Below are 13,946 nucleotides of genomic sequence, written 5' to 3' on the forward strand. Positions count from 1 at the left end.
TTTATCAAGCCTCTTTGTTTTTTCTATTTTATTACTCAAGACTCATCTCCTTTGGATCTATCCTGTTCTTTTTCTAACATGAATTAGATGATTAGCTTATTAAATTTGTTTTTTTCTAATGTAAATATTCAAGGTTCTAAATTTAGTTCTGCATGCCACCTAGCTGCATAATTCAAGTTCTGATATACAGTATTTTTATTATCATATAGTATTCTTAAATGCCATTGGAATTTCTTCCTTTACCCATGTGGTTCATAACTGTTTTAAAAATTTCTAAATGAACCTTTGTAAGTTGCTTTTTGTTTGTAGTTTTTTAAGAGACAGGGTCTTGATACATTGCCTAGGCCTGGACTCAATCTCCTGGGCTCAAGTGATCCTCCCGCCTCAGCCTCCAGAGTAGCTGAGATTACAGACACGTGCCACCATGCTCAGCTTTACAAGTTATTTTTGTTACTGAATTCTGGCTTGTTGTTTTAGGGTGTGAGAATGTAGACTATGAAATCCCAATTATTTAAAATTTAACAATAGCTAACAATCAATAGTACATACCATGTCCCAAACATTTTTTATGAAGGCTATAATTTTCACAGTAATTCTATGAGGCAGATATTATTCTGATTTTTATAAGGAAAATAGGCACAGAAAAGGTAAGTGCTTAACCAAATCTTGGTTAAGCAAGTAACTTAACCAAGTTACACAGAGCTGATAAATGATGGAGCTGCATGTTGTACATTTCTTCTCTGCTTCAGCTTTTATTCTTGGAGTAAATTGCAAAGGCCTGAAATGTTTAAAATCAACTTCATTGAAATATAATTTATGTACAATACACTGCATGCATTTAAGGTGTACAATTCTGAGTTTTAAGAAAGCTGTACAACCTTTGAAACTATTATAATCAAATACAGAATATTTCCCTACCCACTAAATTTCACCCTGCCCCCTTTTTGTAAGTCCTCCCTTCTGCTCCAGACCCCAGGAAACTAGTGATCTGTTTTTTGTGACCATAGGTTTGCACTTTCTAAAATTTAACATGAATGAAATGATACAGTGTGAGCTCATTTTTCCCTGGCTTCCTTCATTCATCATACTGATTTTGAGATTAATCCATGTTGTTGTGTCAGTAGTTTGTTTCTTTGCTTCTACTACTGAGTAGTATTCCTTTGTATTGGTATATTTTGTTCATTCATTTCTCATGAACATCTGGGTTAATTTCAGTTTTGAGCTATTGTGAATAAAGCTATTATGTACATCCATGTTCAAGTTTTTATAGGAACATATGCTTTCATTTCTCTTGGGTAAATATCTATAATGGCCAGATTTTTCTCCATAAGTATTGAGACAGGGTCTTGCTATGCTGCCCCGGCTGGTCTTGAGCTGCTGGGCTCAAATGATCCTTCTGCCTCAGTCTCCTGAGTAGCTGGGACTATAGGCCTGTGCCACCACACCTGGCTTCTGTAACGGCTAGATTTTATGACAGGCTTATGTTTTTTAACAACTGCTACACTGTTTTCCAAAGTGGTTGTAAAACTTTACATTCATATAATCAGTGTAGGAGTTCCAATTAATCCACAGTTTGGTCAATAGTTGGTATTGTCACTCTTTTAAATTTTAGTCCTGCTAATCAATGCTTAGTGGTAGCTCAATGTGAGTGTAATTTTTGTTTTCCTAATAACTAAATCTTGAGCATCTCTTCATGTGTTTCTTGGCTATGCATATATCTTCTTTTGTGAAGTATCTGTTCAAATCCTTTGTTCATTTTTACTGGATTTTCTTATTATGAGTTCTTTATATATTTTGGATAAATGTACTTTGCCAGATACATGTGCTGCAAATATTTCCTCCCAGTCTGTGGCTTGCTTCTTCATTATCTGTCTTGCAAAAAACAAAAGTTTTAAATTTTGATAAAGTCTCATTTGTCAATTTTGGTTCACACCTTTTTGTTTACTATGAAACCTTTGCCTCCTCCAAGAAAACATCTTCTCCTGTCTTCTACACATTTTAGCTTTTACTGTTAGGTCTATGATCTATGTCAAGTACATTTTATAGTGTGAGGTAAGAATCAATGTTCATTTTTCCCATAGGAATTTTCAATTATTTTGGAACTATTAGTTGACAAAACTTTTCCCCCACTAAATTACCTTGGCACTTTTGGGGAAAAAAAATCAGTTGATTATATACATATAGGTCGAATTCTGGATTCTCTATCCTGCTCCATTGATCTATATGCCTATCTTTACCCCAGTATTACACTCTCTTGATTACTGTAGCTTTACAGTTACTCTTGAAGTTGTGTGATCCTTACTAAGTCCCTCGTATGTCCACGCATATTTTAAAACCATCTTGGCAACAGCTACCAAAATATCCTGCAAAAATTGTAATAGGAATTGCACTGAATTTATAGGTCAAATTGAGGGAGAAATAACACCTTAAAAACAATGACCTTTTCAGGGTATATTTTTCCATTCACTGAGGCCTCTTTAATTTCTCTCAATGTTTTGTAGTTTTTCTTGTAGAGGTCTTGCACATCTTTTATTTATTCCTAAGTATTTTAATTTTTTGACACTATTGCATGTAGAATTGTCTTTTGTTTTCGAAACAGGGTCTTGTTCTGTCGCCCAGGCTGGAGTGCAGTGGTACAACCTTGGGTCACTGCAGCCTTGATCTCCTGGACTCAAGTGATCCTTCCACCTCAGTCTCCCAAGTAGCTGGAATTAGAGGCATATGCCACGGCACCTGGCTAATTTAAAAAATTTTTTTGTAGAGATGAGGTCTATGCTGCCCAGGCTGGTCTTGAACTTCTGAGCTCAAGTGATCCTCCCAACTTGGACTCCCAAAGTGCTGAGATTAAAGGCGTGAGCTACCATGCCCTGCCAAGTGGAATTTTTATATTTCATTTTTCTGTTTTCTGCTAGTATATAAAGTTATATCCTATAAGCCTAGATATTACTTCCTGTAGTTATCTATAGATTAGAATTTTGGACCTAAGAAATTGTGTCACCTACAAATAGCAACAATTTTACTTCTGTTTTTCTAATTTTCAAACGTTTTTCTTTCCCTTGCCTATTGCAATGGCTAAGACCTCCAGCACAATGTTGTGAAGTACTTTGTCCTTGTCCTAGGTAATATGCGGTGAATATTTCTTAAGTATAATGTCAGCTATAGGCTTTTTGAAGATGCTTTTTATTAGACTGAAAAAAATCCCCCTTTTACCTCATTTACTAAAAGTTAATTTAAAAAAATCATTTATGGTTGAATTTCGTCAAATTCTTCTTTCTGGATCTATTGAGATGATCATATGATTTTCTCCTTTACACTATACATATGGTTTTTATCACATTGATTATTGAAGTTTTTTTTTTGTTTTGTTTTTGAGATGGAGTCTTGCTCTGTCACCAGGCTGGAGTGCAGTGGTGTGATCTTGGCTCACTGCAACTTCTACCTCCCAGGTTCAAATAATTCTCCTGCCTCAGCCTCCCGGGTAGCTGGGACCACAAGCGCGTGCCACCATGCCCAGCTAATTTTTTGTATTTTTAGGAGAGCTGGGGTTTCACCGTGTTAGCCAGGAGGGTCTTGATCTCTTGACCTCATGATCTGCCCACTTTGGCCTCCCAAAGTGCTGGGATTACAGGCGTGAGCCACCACGCCAGGCCAGTGTTTTGAAGTTTACTTAAAATATGTTTTCACAAAGCCCACATTGGATATGTTGGGCTTTCTGGATTTGAAACTTTGATGTCTTTCATAAATTTGGGTAAACTCTTATTTTCCCTTTGAATAATTTATCTATAATTCCAATTACACATATGTTGGACCTGCTCATTATTTCCTCATTCTCTCTTCACCCATTGGTTGTATCTTCCATCTTTTATTTCTCTGGGCTATATTCTGAGTGATTTTTTTTCCTGAGATCTTCTAGTTCACTTTTTCTTTTTAACTGTGTTTAATCTGTTTTAACCATCCATTTCAGTTCTTAATTTTTTCATTAAAAATGATTTCCAAATGTGCCAATTTTAAGTTTTACATTTCAAGTGTTTAATTCATAAATGAGTAATTATTGTGTACTGTGTATTTGATAATTCTGGTATCTACAATTCCCCAGTGTGAGTTTTGATTCCGAACCCATGTTTTTTGGAATTTTATCTGTCAGAAGTCTGGGTTTAAAGTACATTCCTCCACAGATGCTTTGCATCTGCTTCTTATAGCTCCTTGAGGTTAGTATCAAGCTAGGATAACTATGTTTTCAAGTTAGATCTCCTGAAACCCCCTAGTCCACTCACAGAATTTATGTGAATTTAGGCTTCAAACTTGTACAAGAATGAGCTTGTTTTGCATTCCCAGGGAAGACTTTTATTTCCCAATGTGTACCCCCTATCTAGCTCTGAGGACCTGCTTATTTTCCTAGTTGATCCACTGAAGATGTACACTTAAAGGATTGTGGCATTATGCTGGAGGGGATGAAGTCTTTAATAAGAGTTCATTGCAAGGCACAGCCTGCAATGATACCTCCCTACACCCTCAATGCACAAAATTAAAATCTGGGCAGTAGCATAACAGGAGGCAGCTGAAAACCACTCCTGCCCTACCCCCAAGACACACATTCGTGTGATATTTTATCATTCTGCATTTGCTGTTTTTTGGTTGTTTTTTTTTTTTTTTTTTTTTTTGGTAGTTTCTGGCCTTTTCTTGCCAGCCCAATCATGCATTGAAAAAGACTGACTACTCTCTGCAGCACTGTTAGGCATTTTTCTGAATCTATGGTCAGCCAGATGACCCCGGCTTCTACTTCTTTAAACCAGGAGTCATATGCAGTGGATGAAAGGGGAAGAAGGACTTTGCTAGACAGTGGAAAAAGTTTCAAACAGTGTGAAAATGGGAAAGCAAGTTAGAGAAGCACCAAGTAATAAAGCAATGATACATCCAGGAAAGTTCATGGTATAGGAAGAAATTACTTGGTAAGACTTCATAGCACCTGAGCTATATAATAGTCTCACATCTGATACATATTAGCCATTAATTTTGGACAAATCACATCCATGTCTATCTATTTCATGGGGGTTGTGAAAATAAATGTTACAAAGTGCTTTGAAAATACCAATTGCATAACATATAAGGCATTATAATCATGTCTTCTGTTACAGGTATGTATCTGAAACTTCAGCTTCACAGATGATTTCAGGAGAAATAAGATCAAGATAGTGAAAAAATTTAGTAGATTCAGACAAAAACAGTTTATAGTCAGTTATGGATAAAAGTCAAACATTGAGCTAAACCACTATTTCTGGTAAACAGTAACTGACTCAGGATATGAGACTTGTCTTAGAGACTTTTCTATTTTGTAGAATTTGTTGAAACTAAATTAGCAAAGCCCTAATTAGTATGGGCCATTTGCCATGAGATAAAAATAGTTTCATTAAACAAAACTCTATATTGTATGAAATCTTTTAGGCAGAAAATAGATTCCAGACAGTATATAATTTACCTCAAATGTTCATCAAAATAAAGTTAACCCCTACATTTTAGATGACTAAATATTTTCTAAATTTTGACCTTTTTATAAAGTGTCATTCAATAATATAATCACCATTGTTCTAGTTGCTAGAGATAAAAATATGTAAAATATTCCTTCTTATCCTCAAGGAATTTCTATTTTAGGTGGTAGAAGTATGATTTCCACTTCTGTGGGAAATCAAAGAACAGAACAAAATCAATGAACCTGCAAGTTGACTTGCAAGTTATTTGAAGTATACCAAGATAAGAATACATCTACTGGTAGGGACAATAATAGCATCCATAAATGTAAGAGTTAAGATTTTGAATTTAATTTTCCTAGCTGTTTTGGCATTGTGATTAAGTCACTGTACTTTATCCTGATTAAGCAACTGGCACTCCTAAGATCAAATTGGAAGTAAGAACTTCAATATGTTGAAGATGAACTCATTGATTTTGGCATGCATCACAACACTTCAAGATGGTGTACCATCAACTCTCATTAAAAAAAAAAAATTTAGATTCAGGAGGTTCACATGCAGGTTTCTTACATGGATATACTGTGTGATGTTGTCAATTCTCCTTTTAAGTCGTTCAACATGTTCTAATGGTAGACAGAATCAATTTTATCAGATAGTCTGTTTTAAATATTGAAGTCTTCTCCGGTAAAAGTCCAGGAGTGTGAACCTTTCTCTGGTAAAGCTCATGTCCTACCTATCCTGCCAGAAGTTCAATATGTGTTTTTAGATTAGTGTACAAGGTGGTTTTTTCCCCCCTCTCTCTCAACTATCGGTTTCCAGGAGGTTAAGTACGAAACACTGAGAAGCTCAACTGTTTAAGAAAGGCCTACTTTCCTTCATCTTATTTCAAGTATAGACACACACACACACACACACACAAAGTCCTTTTTTTCAAAAACATAAGTTTTAGAATATCTGCCAAAATGTATTCAAAGTAGTAGGGTTTGTTTTACTTTTTATACTGATCCACGGTTCTTTATAACTAAGTCCTGAAAGCTACTCTTAGTGAGAATCAGAAAAAACAAATGCTTTAAATAAGTGAAAAGTAATATGGAATTGGTATTTAATACGGCATACAGTAAAGACAGAGTGAGTTGGTTATCAAGACACACACAACTATTCATAAAAGATACAGGGGCCTTTGGTTAAAAAAAATTAAACATCAGTTAAGTCTTATATTTATTACCACATAGGCTTTCCCTTCCACTTTGCTATAATATGAAGAACTCACTAGGAAAAACTTCATTAATTCAGAATGATCAATGGGAAGTATACTTCTAGTTATCTGGAATTGATATAAAAATTTGAACTCAAATACTCTCTTAAACACAGGTTCCTGGCAATTTTCTGTAATGAAAAGAGAAATGATTTCTGGTTAAGATATCTCCTTTCAAATAGGCTTTCAAAAAAACTGACAATTTGTTCTCTTAAGTACAATTGTGTCCTAAAATCGCTAATTTGATTATAAAAAGAAAGGACAAACAACTCACACCCTTTTTAGCAGGCATTACAAAGGAAAAAAGCTTTATCCCAGCTTCTTTCCAAATTATGTTTTTCAGGTTAATAGAGTTTCATCGTTTTAAAAAAAGTACATCACACAAACATTTAACAGGAAGACTTTTAGACTTTAAATTCTTCCTCACTAGCTTGAGTATTAGCTCAAAGTCTGAAGACCCAATCTAGATACTCTGTGGATTCTATGCTATATAAGCTTACCTTCAGGATTTTGAGCTTAAATATATATCCTTTTTTGTGATGGTGTTTACCCACTTTGTGCTTATCTGAGCGAGCTACTGACTGGGAGATGGTAAAAAGGGAACCTTCTGGGACACGGAAAATGCTTTATATCTTAATCTGGGTGGTGGTAACATGGGTGTATACAGATGTAAAATTTCATCTAGGTGTGCATTTAAGATTGTGGACTTTATGGTATATGTTATACCTCAAGAAGTAAAAAAGAGTGTTTAATCCACTTTATGAAATGCCTACCAACTATTTTACAGTGAATCATTCATACGATTTTGTAAATCAAAATGTATAGGGAAAAAACAAGTCATCTGATGCTCCTGGCATAAAAATCGCTAGTCACTTTCAGGTAAACATCTCAAGCTGGAGTAAAAGCTTCAGTGTTGAGAAGTCACTAACACACTATCTGAAATGGTGGCAGGAAGATTACAATGTATCAGTTTAAGTATAAAGGGTAGAAGTGTTACAACAGCTTAAACGACAACTAGAACATCCTCAAATAAGTGACACGACTATGGCATCATTATCTCATTTGTGATAACCTATGCTGCTTATTTCCGCTTACTGCTTTGGGGTTTTGTCATTGTATTGTTTGGACTTTTAAAGGATGGAGAAGGAAAATAATAAAAGCTAAATTAGTTTTGTTGTTTTCAACTATTGTTTTTAGTGTGCTAAATAGTTGACGTTATGACTGACTTTAAAATTATGCATTCTACTTCCTATTTATTAAACGAGAAAAGAGTTGGTTTATGTAGGAAATATAAACACTTAATCTACGTCATTTTAAAAAAAATTTTTGCTTGGAACTATATTAATTCCATCACCTCGAAAAAAGCCTTTGAGAGGATTAGCTGCATAGGCCAATATTATTCTATATTAGTCTGTATTAAGCATATGATGTCACCTTGCTTCCTCCCCTCCTCAAGCTTTTCTTTTGGTGGGAAGGAGGACTTTCTTGGGGGAAATTCTCAAAATATTATGGCTTAAATACCACAAGCTGACACACATGATTGACAATCTTACACTCCCAAACCTGTTTGAAATGGGTCAAATACCTAAGCGCTGCAGAACAATGCAATCCAACCAGCAATTCCCCATAAAAGAGAAAGGGGGTGTGATTAGGTTCCAGATATTAAGCAAGTTATTGCAAAAACAGTTTGGTGATTTTGTTTCTGCAATAGGCACAGGTTGAGCTAGTATTTTTTTCTCTTAATAAGGTCCAAAAAAGACTATGCTATAGGAGGTAGGATAAACCACTAAAGCATGAAGCAACTGGGACAAACATTAAGGGCTTTATGGAGGTCCTTATCCTGATCCTCAGCATTGGTTATTGATCATCAACCCTGCTGGGGAACTATCGAACGAAATTTGCGTGAGGCTTATCGAGCCACAGGAAAGGAGATGCAGGAGGGAATATAAGCTTCTAATAAAAGAAACGCAGCAACAATAGCAGAGGAACAGCTCTGCCTGGTGACGTAATGGCTGGCAGCAGTCCAGCTTCAGCAGAGCTGCTGCTACCTCAGCATCCAACCTCCCTCAACACAGTCCGGCTTCAGCAGAGCCACCGGGGCTGCTACTTCTTGAGATGCCACTTTGTTGGTGCCACCAACGCCTTACCTCAGACGGCCAGAACACCAAACAAAGGGTTCGTTCCGTTGCTGTTTTAAGTTGTCAGACACACACACTCTCACTCACTCACCCCCTAGCCCCGGACCCCTCAGTAATCGAGCCAATCAGCCACTTAAGTTTAGGACGAAAACACTGGCTCGCACTCCAGGTGTGCCTCAGTTTCTCCAGGCTGGTTTCCAGTCCGCCTCTAGCTGCCCACCCCCCGGCCCCCGCTGGTCCTCAGCGGGAGTTGATCCCGGCGGCCCCGCGTACCCGCCCGGGCCCCGCATGCCGGCCCTCCTGCCTTACCTCCGCCAGGTAGAGGTTGAGGAGACAGAGCGTGGAGAACTGGAGACAGGAGGGGAAGCAGTAGAGCAGCCAGTGGGGGAAGAAGTGCAGGTGAGCGGGCGGCCGGAGCAAGGGCAGGGAGCCGCTGAGCGAGAAGGCGGCGGAGAAGAGGGTGGTCCTGAGCGCTGCCCACAGGAGACAGAGGAAGAGGCAGAGGCTCTGGTAACTCAGCCGCCGCTCGCGGTACAGGAGCAGCCGCCACAGCTGCAGGTAGGCAAAGGCGAACAGCGCGGCGTAGAGCAGGGCGTGCAGGACGCTCAGCGCCAATTGCACGGAGCCCGGCACCGCGGCGCCTGAGGCGGCAGCGACGGCGCCTCCGCCTCCGCCGCCCCCGCCGGGCGTGGAGGGCTCGCGGCCGGCCGCGGGGGCCGCAGCGGCCGCCGGACCCGGCACGGACACCCTCATGAGGGGGCTGGGGGCCGGGCGAGCGAGCGCGGGAAGGAAGGGGCTGGACTCGGAGCCGCCGTCGAAGGGGAGAAGGACTGCCCCCTTACCCCCCACCCACCCCAGCCTCTAACCCCAGGAAGCGCCGTGACGGGACCCGGAGTCCCGCGCAGAGCAGCCGCGGCTCCCCCCGACCCCGCCTCCTCTTTCCCCCCACCCCTCGGGGGTCTCGGCTCCTCCTGCTGCGGCTCGGCTCCGTAGCTGCAAAAAACAACTCTCGGCTGGAGACAATCAGCTGAGAAACCCGAGCATTTGAGGCGCTCGCTCCGCACTGTGGGCTCGCGCCGATTGGCCCGGCCAGGCACGCCCCCTGAGCGCCGTGCTCGGAAGGCCACGGGCCGCCGTACCCGTCGCTCGAGGGCCCCGAAATCTGATTGGGGGCTTAATTTTCCTACTTTCTCCCTCCCCTGTACTTCCCACCCACGCTGCTGATTGGACCTGCTACTGCACCGCCCGTTCGCGCCGGCGGGAGGACTCTGTAATCGTCTGTCACTCTCGCTCCGCCCACCGCGCTTCCCATTGGTTAGAGAATACCTCACGTAGGGAGCACGAGGAGAAGGAGGAGCTTCGCAGGTTGTTTTTTGTCCGGGAGGCCGACTCTGTCGAGTCGGTGGTGGCCGCAGGCTGGGAAGGAGCGGTGCTACGCCTTCGCAGGTTGGCGAAGTGGTTCCAGGCTACCCGGCTAGTCTGGCACGGCCCGGCCTTCTGCCTCCTACTCCGTCGCGTGGCGGCGGGAACTGTTGGCCGCGCGGCCTCAGGAACGGCCCAGGTCCCCGTCCGCAGGTCCCGGGCAGGTAGGTGGCAGCGCCGGTCCTTCAGGCTGTGGGCTCTGCCTGCAGACCCGGGGGGATTCAGACGAAGCGGCTTTCTGTAGCCAGGGCTGCACTGCAGAGCTCCGGAGTCTGACTTAGGACACCCGCCTCTGGGGCACTGAAGGGCCTCACCTGGAGCCTCCTGAGGGCGTTTTACCTTCTGTTTTAGCTGTATGAACGGCGGGAAACACCGGAGCCCTTTGTGGGTCAAGGGGATGGAAAGGGGCAACGGGGAGAACCGGAGCTCTTAAGTGAAAGACACTTCCCTCCCAAGGGATATGTCTCTTAAGGAGGAGTAATAGTAGTGTCAGATGGATGTTGAAGCGATCTGTGAGCAGGGGGAAGCTCGTTCTTTCAAACGTAGAATTTGGGAAGATGCTCTGGGCTTCAGTTTTGGGAAAAAGGCAGAAACAGACTTGTAAGTCTGATGATTGCCTGGAGAGGAAGTAGAATATTCTGTACTGTTTAAATTCCACATGTATTGAAGCCCTTGGACCTGTGTATGGTAGATGGTGGCGCTATTCCTGGGGCTGAGAGAGAAAATACATGCTATGTTACTGCTGTAAAGAAGCGAGGAATAATCACATAGACTAATGTATATTAGGCTGGCACATAGTTGTTGATTTTTTTTTTTTTCCTATTTGGGAATAAAATTAGCAAGTAGTGCAAAATTAAGAGGAAATAATTTGTTTTCTTTAGAATATACAGCACATTACGAATTCAATATCCTTGTGAAAGACATTGCCACGTCTATTGGAGCAACCAAGACCCAGCTTTCCTTACCTCACCATCCTTTGTCCTATGCTTTTTTGTTTTTCTTTTTTCGTGCAGGGTCTCGCTCTGTCACCCAGGCTGTAGTGACAGTTCACTGCAAACCTCCACCTCCTGGGCACAAGCAATCCTCCCACCTCAGCCTCCCAAGTAACTGGGACTACAGGTACTGGTGCCACCATGCCCAGCTGATTTTTTTTTTTCTTTTTGGGAGAGACGAGGTTTCACTATATTGTCCAGGCTGGCCTTTGTCCTATGCTTTGCCCAAGAAGAGTGGTGCTCTCTCTTTTTCCTAGCTAAGTATTCCACAGGGAACTTTAAAGTCTATTTTGTAGAGTCTGGGATAGTCGTTTGTCCAGGTACCAGATACTAGTGTGGTTCGAGTTCCTTAGAGGTTTGCTGACAAACTGTAGTAGTAGATGTACAGGCCCGGCACTGTTACCTAGACATCCCTCAGATGAAACGTTCAGCTGAGCAGGTAGAGAGTGCAGTGTATGAGAGGGTACGGCTTGCTCTAATAAGTTAATAGGCCTAATCCAACATCTGTGCTTTGGAGCAGGATTTTGTTTATTGGAACATAAGAACTTCATCTCATGTGTTTTTAGAGAATGTGGTTAGGGCAGGACACAAGTCTCTTCAAATAGGAGACAGGATGCTCATGACAGCAGTGATGTAATTGATTGCAGTAATGTGCTTAAGCATTTAAGCATAAAATCAGAGTTGTGTGGTTTTAGGCACTTGTCAAAATCAAGGGCACCGCATATTCTCTGCCATGGCCTATTTGCATCTTCCATAATCATTGATGTGCACATTTCAAGTCATCAATAGACTTTTACTATAAAAGTGTTTTTCTCCTGTATTCTCTGCTCAAAGTGATAGTAAACATCTGGATGGTACCTATACTAATTTTAGGTCTTTGTGAAATTTACCTGCCACCTGCCATGTGTCAGTAAAAGCAAATCTGGATAGCCTCCTCCTTTCTTCTTTTTTGGGGGATGGGAGTGTGTGTATAGAGTTGCGGGGTGAGGGTGCAGGTAGAGGATTTTTCTCCCAACTGCTTTGAAAAGGCTCTAAAGGGGAGAGATGTTGACCCCTTTTATTGCCTCCTTGGATCTGAAATGATAAACTGTGTTGAGATCTAATCAACATTTTATTTGAGGCTGGTTCAGTGAGCAGGTTCTGTTCTCCAGTAGCAGCATTAAACTAAGCAAGCTGACTTCAGACAGAATGTTCTTAGGCGTGAACTTTGTAAGCATTATATGCTCCATTTGTTGCAAAATAGGAAGTGTGTCTTTTTCCTGAGTATGATGGCCACAGATGTTGATACAATTTATTTAATAGTTATAGTTGTTAATTTCCTTCTTTTCGGAGAGGGAAAGCCATTAATTTTATGGTTAATCATAAGGGAATATTAGGCCTATAAAGGGGGAACTAACCAAGGGTTTCCTAGAAAAGCTTGGTGTCAGTTATTCTAAAATTTAAATGTGTCCAAATGCATAAAGATTTAATATTGTTGTTCTGAGAGGACAGATGACCCTAGCATAGTAGTCTTTCAACCATTTAAAAGCAGAACTGTTTGGGTCGGGCACGGTGGCTCACGCCTGTAATCCCAGCACTTTGGGAGGCCGAGGCGGGCAGATCATGAGGTCAGGAGATCAAGACCACCCTGGCTAACACGGTGAAACCTTGTCTCTACTAAAAATACAAAAAATTAACAGGGCGTGGTGGTGGGCGCCTATACTCCAAGCTACTCGGGAGGCTGAGGCCGGAGAATGGCGTGAACTGGGCAGGCGGAGCTTGCAGTGAGTGGAGATTGCACCACTACACTTCAGCCTGGGTGACAGAGCAAGACTGTCTCAAAAAAAAAAAAAAAAAGCAGAACTGTTTGTCAATTACTATTGCATATGGTACCCTATACCAAAATGGGATTGGTGGGGCTAACGAGGGCTACCACCTGTTCTACCTGCCTCAGGAACACAAAGGCAAATCCTTATACTGTCTCCTTACTAACAAGAAGTCTAGCATTTTCTCTTGAAGTACTTCCTTCTTGATGTCCTTTGGAGCTTAACATTCGGTTGCTGAACAAAGCACACTTTTATCGCCTTTAACATTTTATGTGCATGCTTTAGCCCTTTTTCTACTATTGTCTCACGGAGCCATTCTTACAGTGTGGTTACCCTCTTGTATTAGTCTTTAGTTACATGTCACTCATTCTTTCTATTATTTAAATGAGCTGTGCAAACATACTTCTTTAGGGATGAGACAAAAGTTACATCTTACATGCCAACTCTGATCCATGCTAGCAGGACCATTATACTGAAGAATTGAGGGCCTCTTCCAGCCCAAAGGCTCAAAGTCTACATGTAGTTGGGAGGTGTATCGGTAGTATTGGCAAACATGCTATGGAAAACATTTACCTGTGACTTTTCCTGTCTCTTAGTATTGGCATCTGTTGTGATAATAGTCAAATTGCATTTTAAAGAGTCGTCTTATGTTCAAGTCATAATCCTTTTACCCATTACTAAGACCAGGTCTATTAATAGTGCTAGACTGGGTTATACTGTGGAAACAACCCCGAAACATTAGGAGTTTAAAATCATAGTTTATTTTGTTTTTTTCCTGAGATGGAGTTTCACTCTTGTTGCCCAGGCTGGAGTGCAATGGTGCAATCTCGGCTTATGGCAACCTCCCCCTCCTGGGTTTAAGCGATTCT

At 41.3% G+C, this 13,946-nt stretch overlaps 2 protein-coding genes across 2 annotated transcripts in view; one reads left to right on the forward strand and one right to left on the reverse strand.

The window, feature by feature from the left end:
- The window catches only part of GPR137C (G protein-coupled receptor 137C), an 88,400-nt gene extending 78,477 nt beyond the window's left edge, over positions 1-9,923 (reverse strand). The window contains exon 1 of the mRNA XM_009211547.4: positions 9,168-9,923. Coding sequence (XP_009209811.2) covers positions 9,168-9,611 — 444 coding nt within the window. The 5' untranslated portion in view covers positions 9,612-9,923. The remainder of the gene's footprint in view (positions 1-9,167) is intronic.
- Positions 9,924-10,180: 257 nt separating this feature from the next.
- TXNDC16 (thioredoxin domain containing 16) overlaps positions 10,181-13,946 on the forward strand; it is a 118,598-nt gene continuing 114,832 nt past the window's right edge. The window contains exon 1 of the mRNA XM_031668973.1: positions 10,181-10,444. The gene's annotated coding sequence lies outside the window, so the exon portion shown is untranslated. The remainder of the gene's footprint in view (positions 10,445-13,946) is intronic.

This window comes from Papio anubis, chromosome 7 (assembly GCF_008728515.1).
Source record: "Papio anubis isolate 15944 chromosome 7, Panubis1.0, whole genome shotgun sequence".
NCBI classification, from domain to species: domain Eukaryota; kingdom Metazoa; phylum Chordata; class Mammalia; order Primates; family Cercopithecidae; genus Papio; species Papio anubis.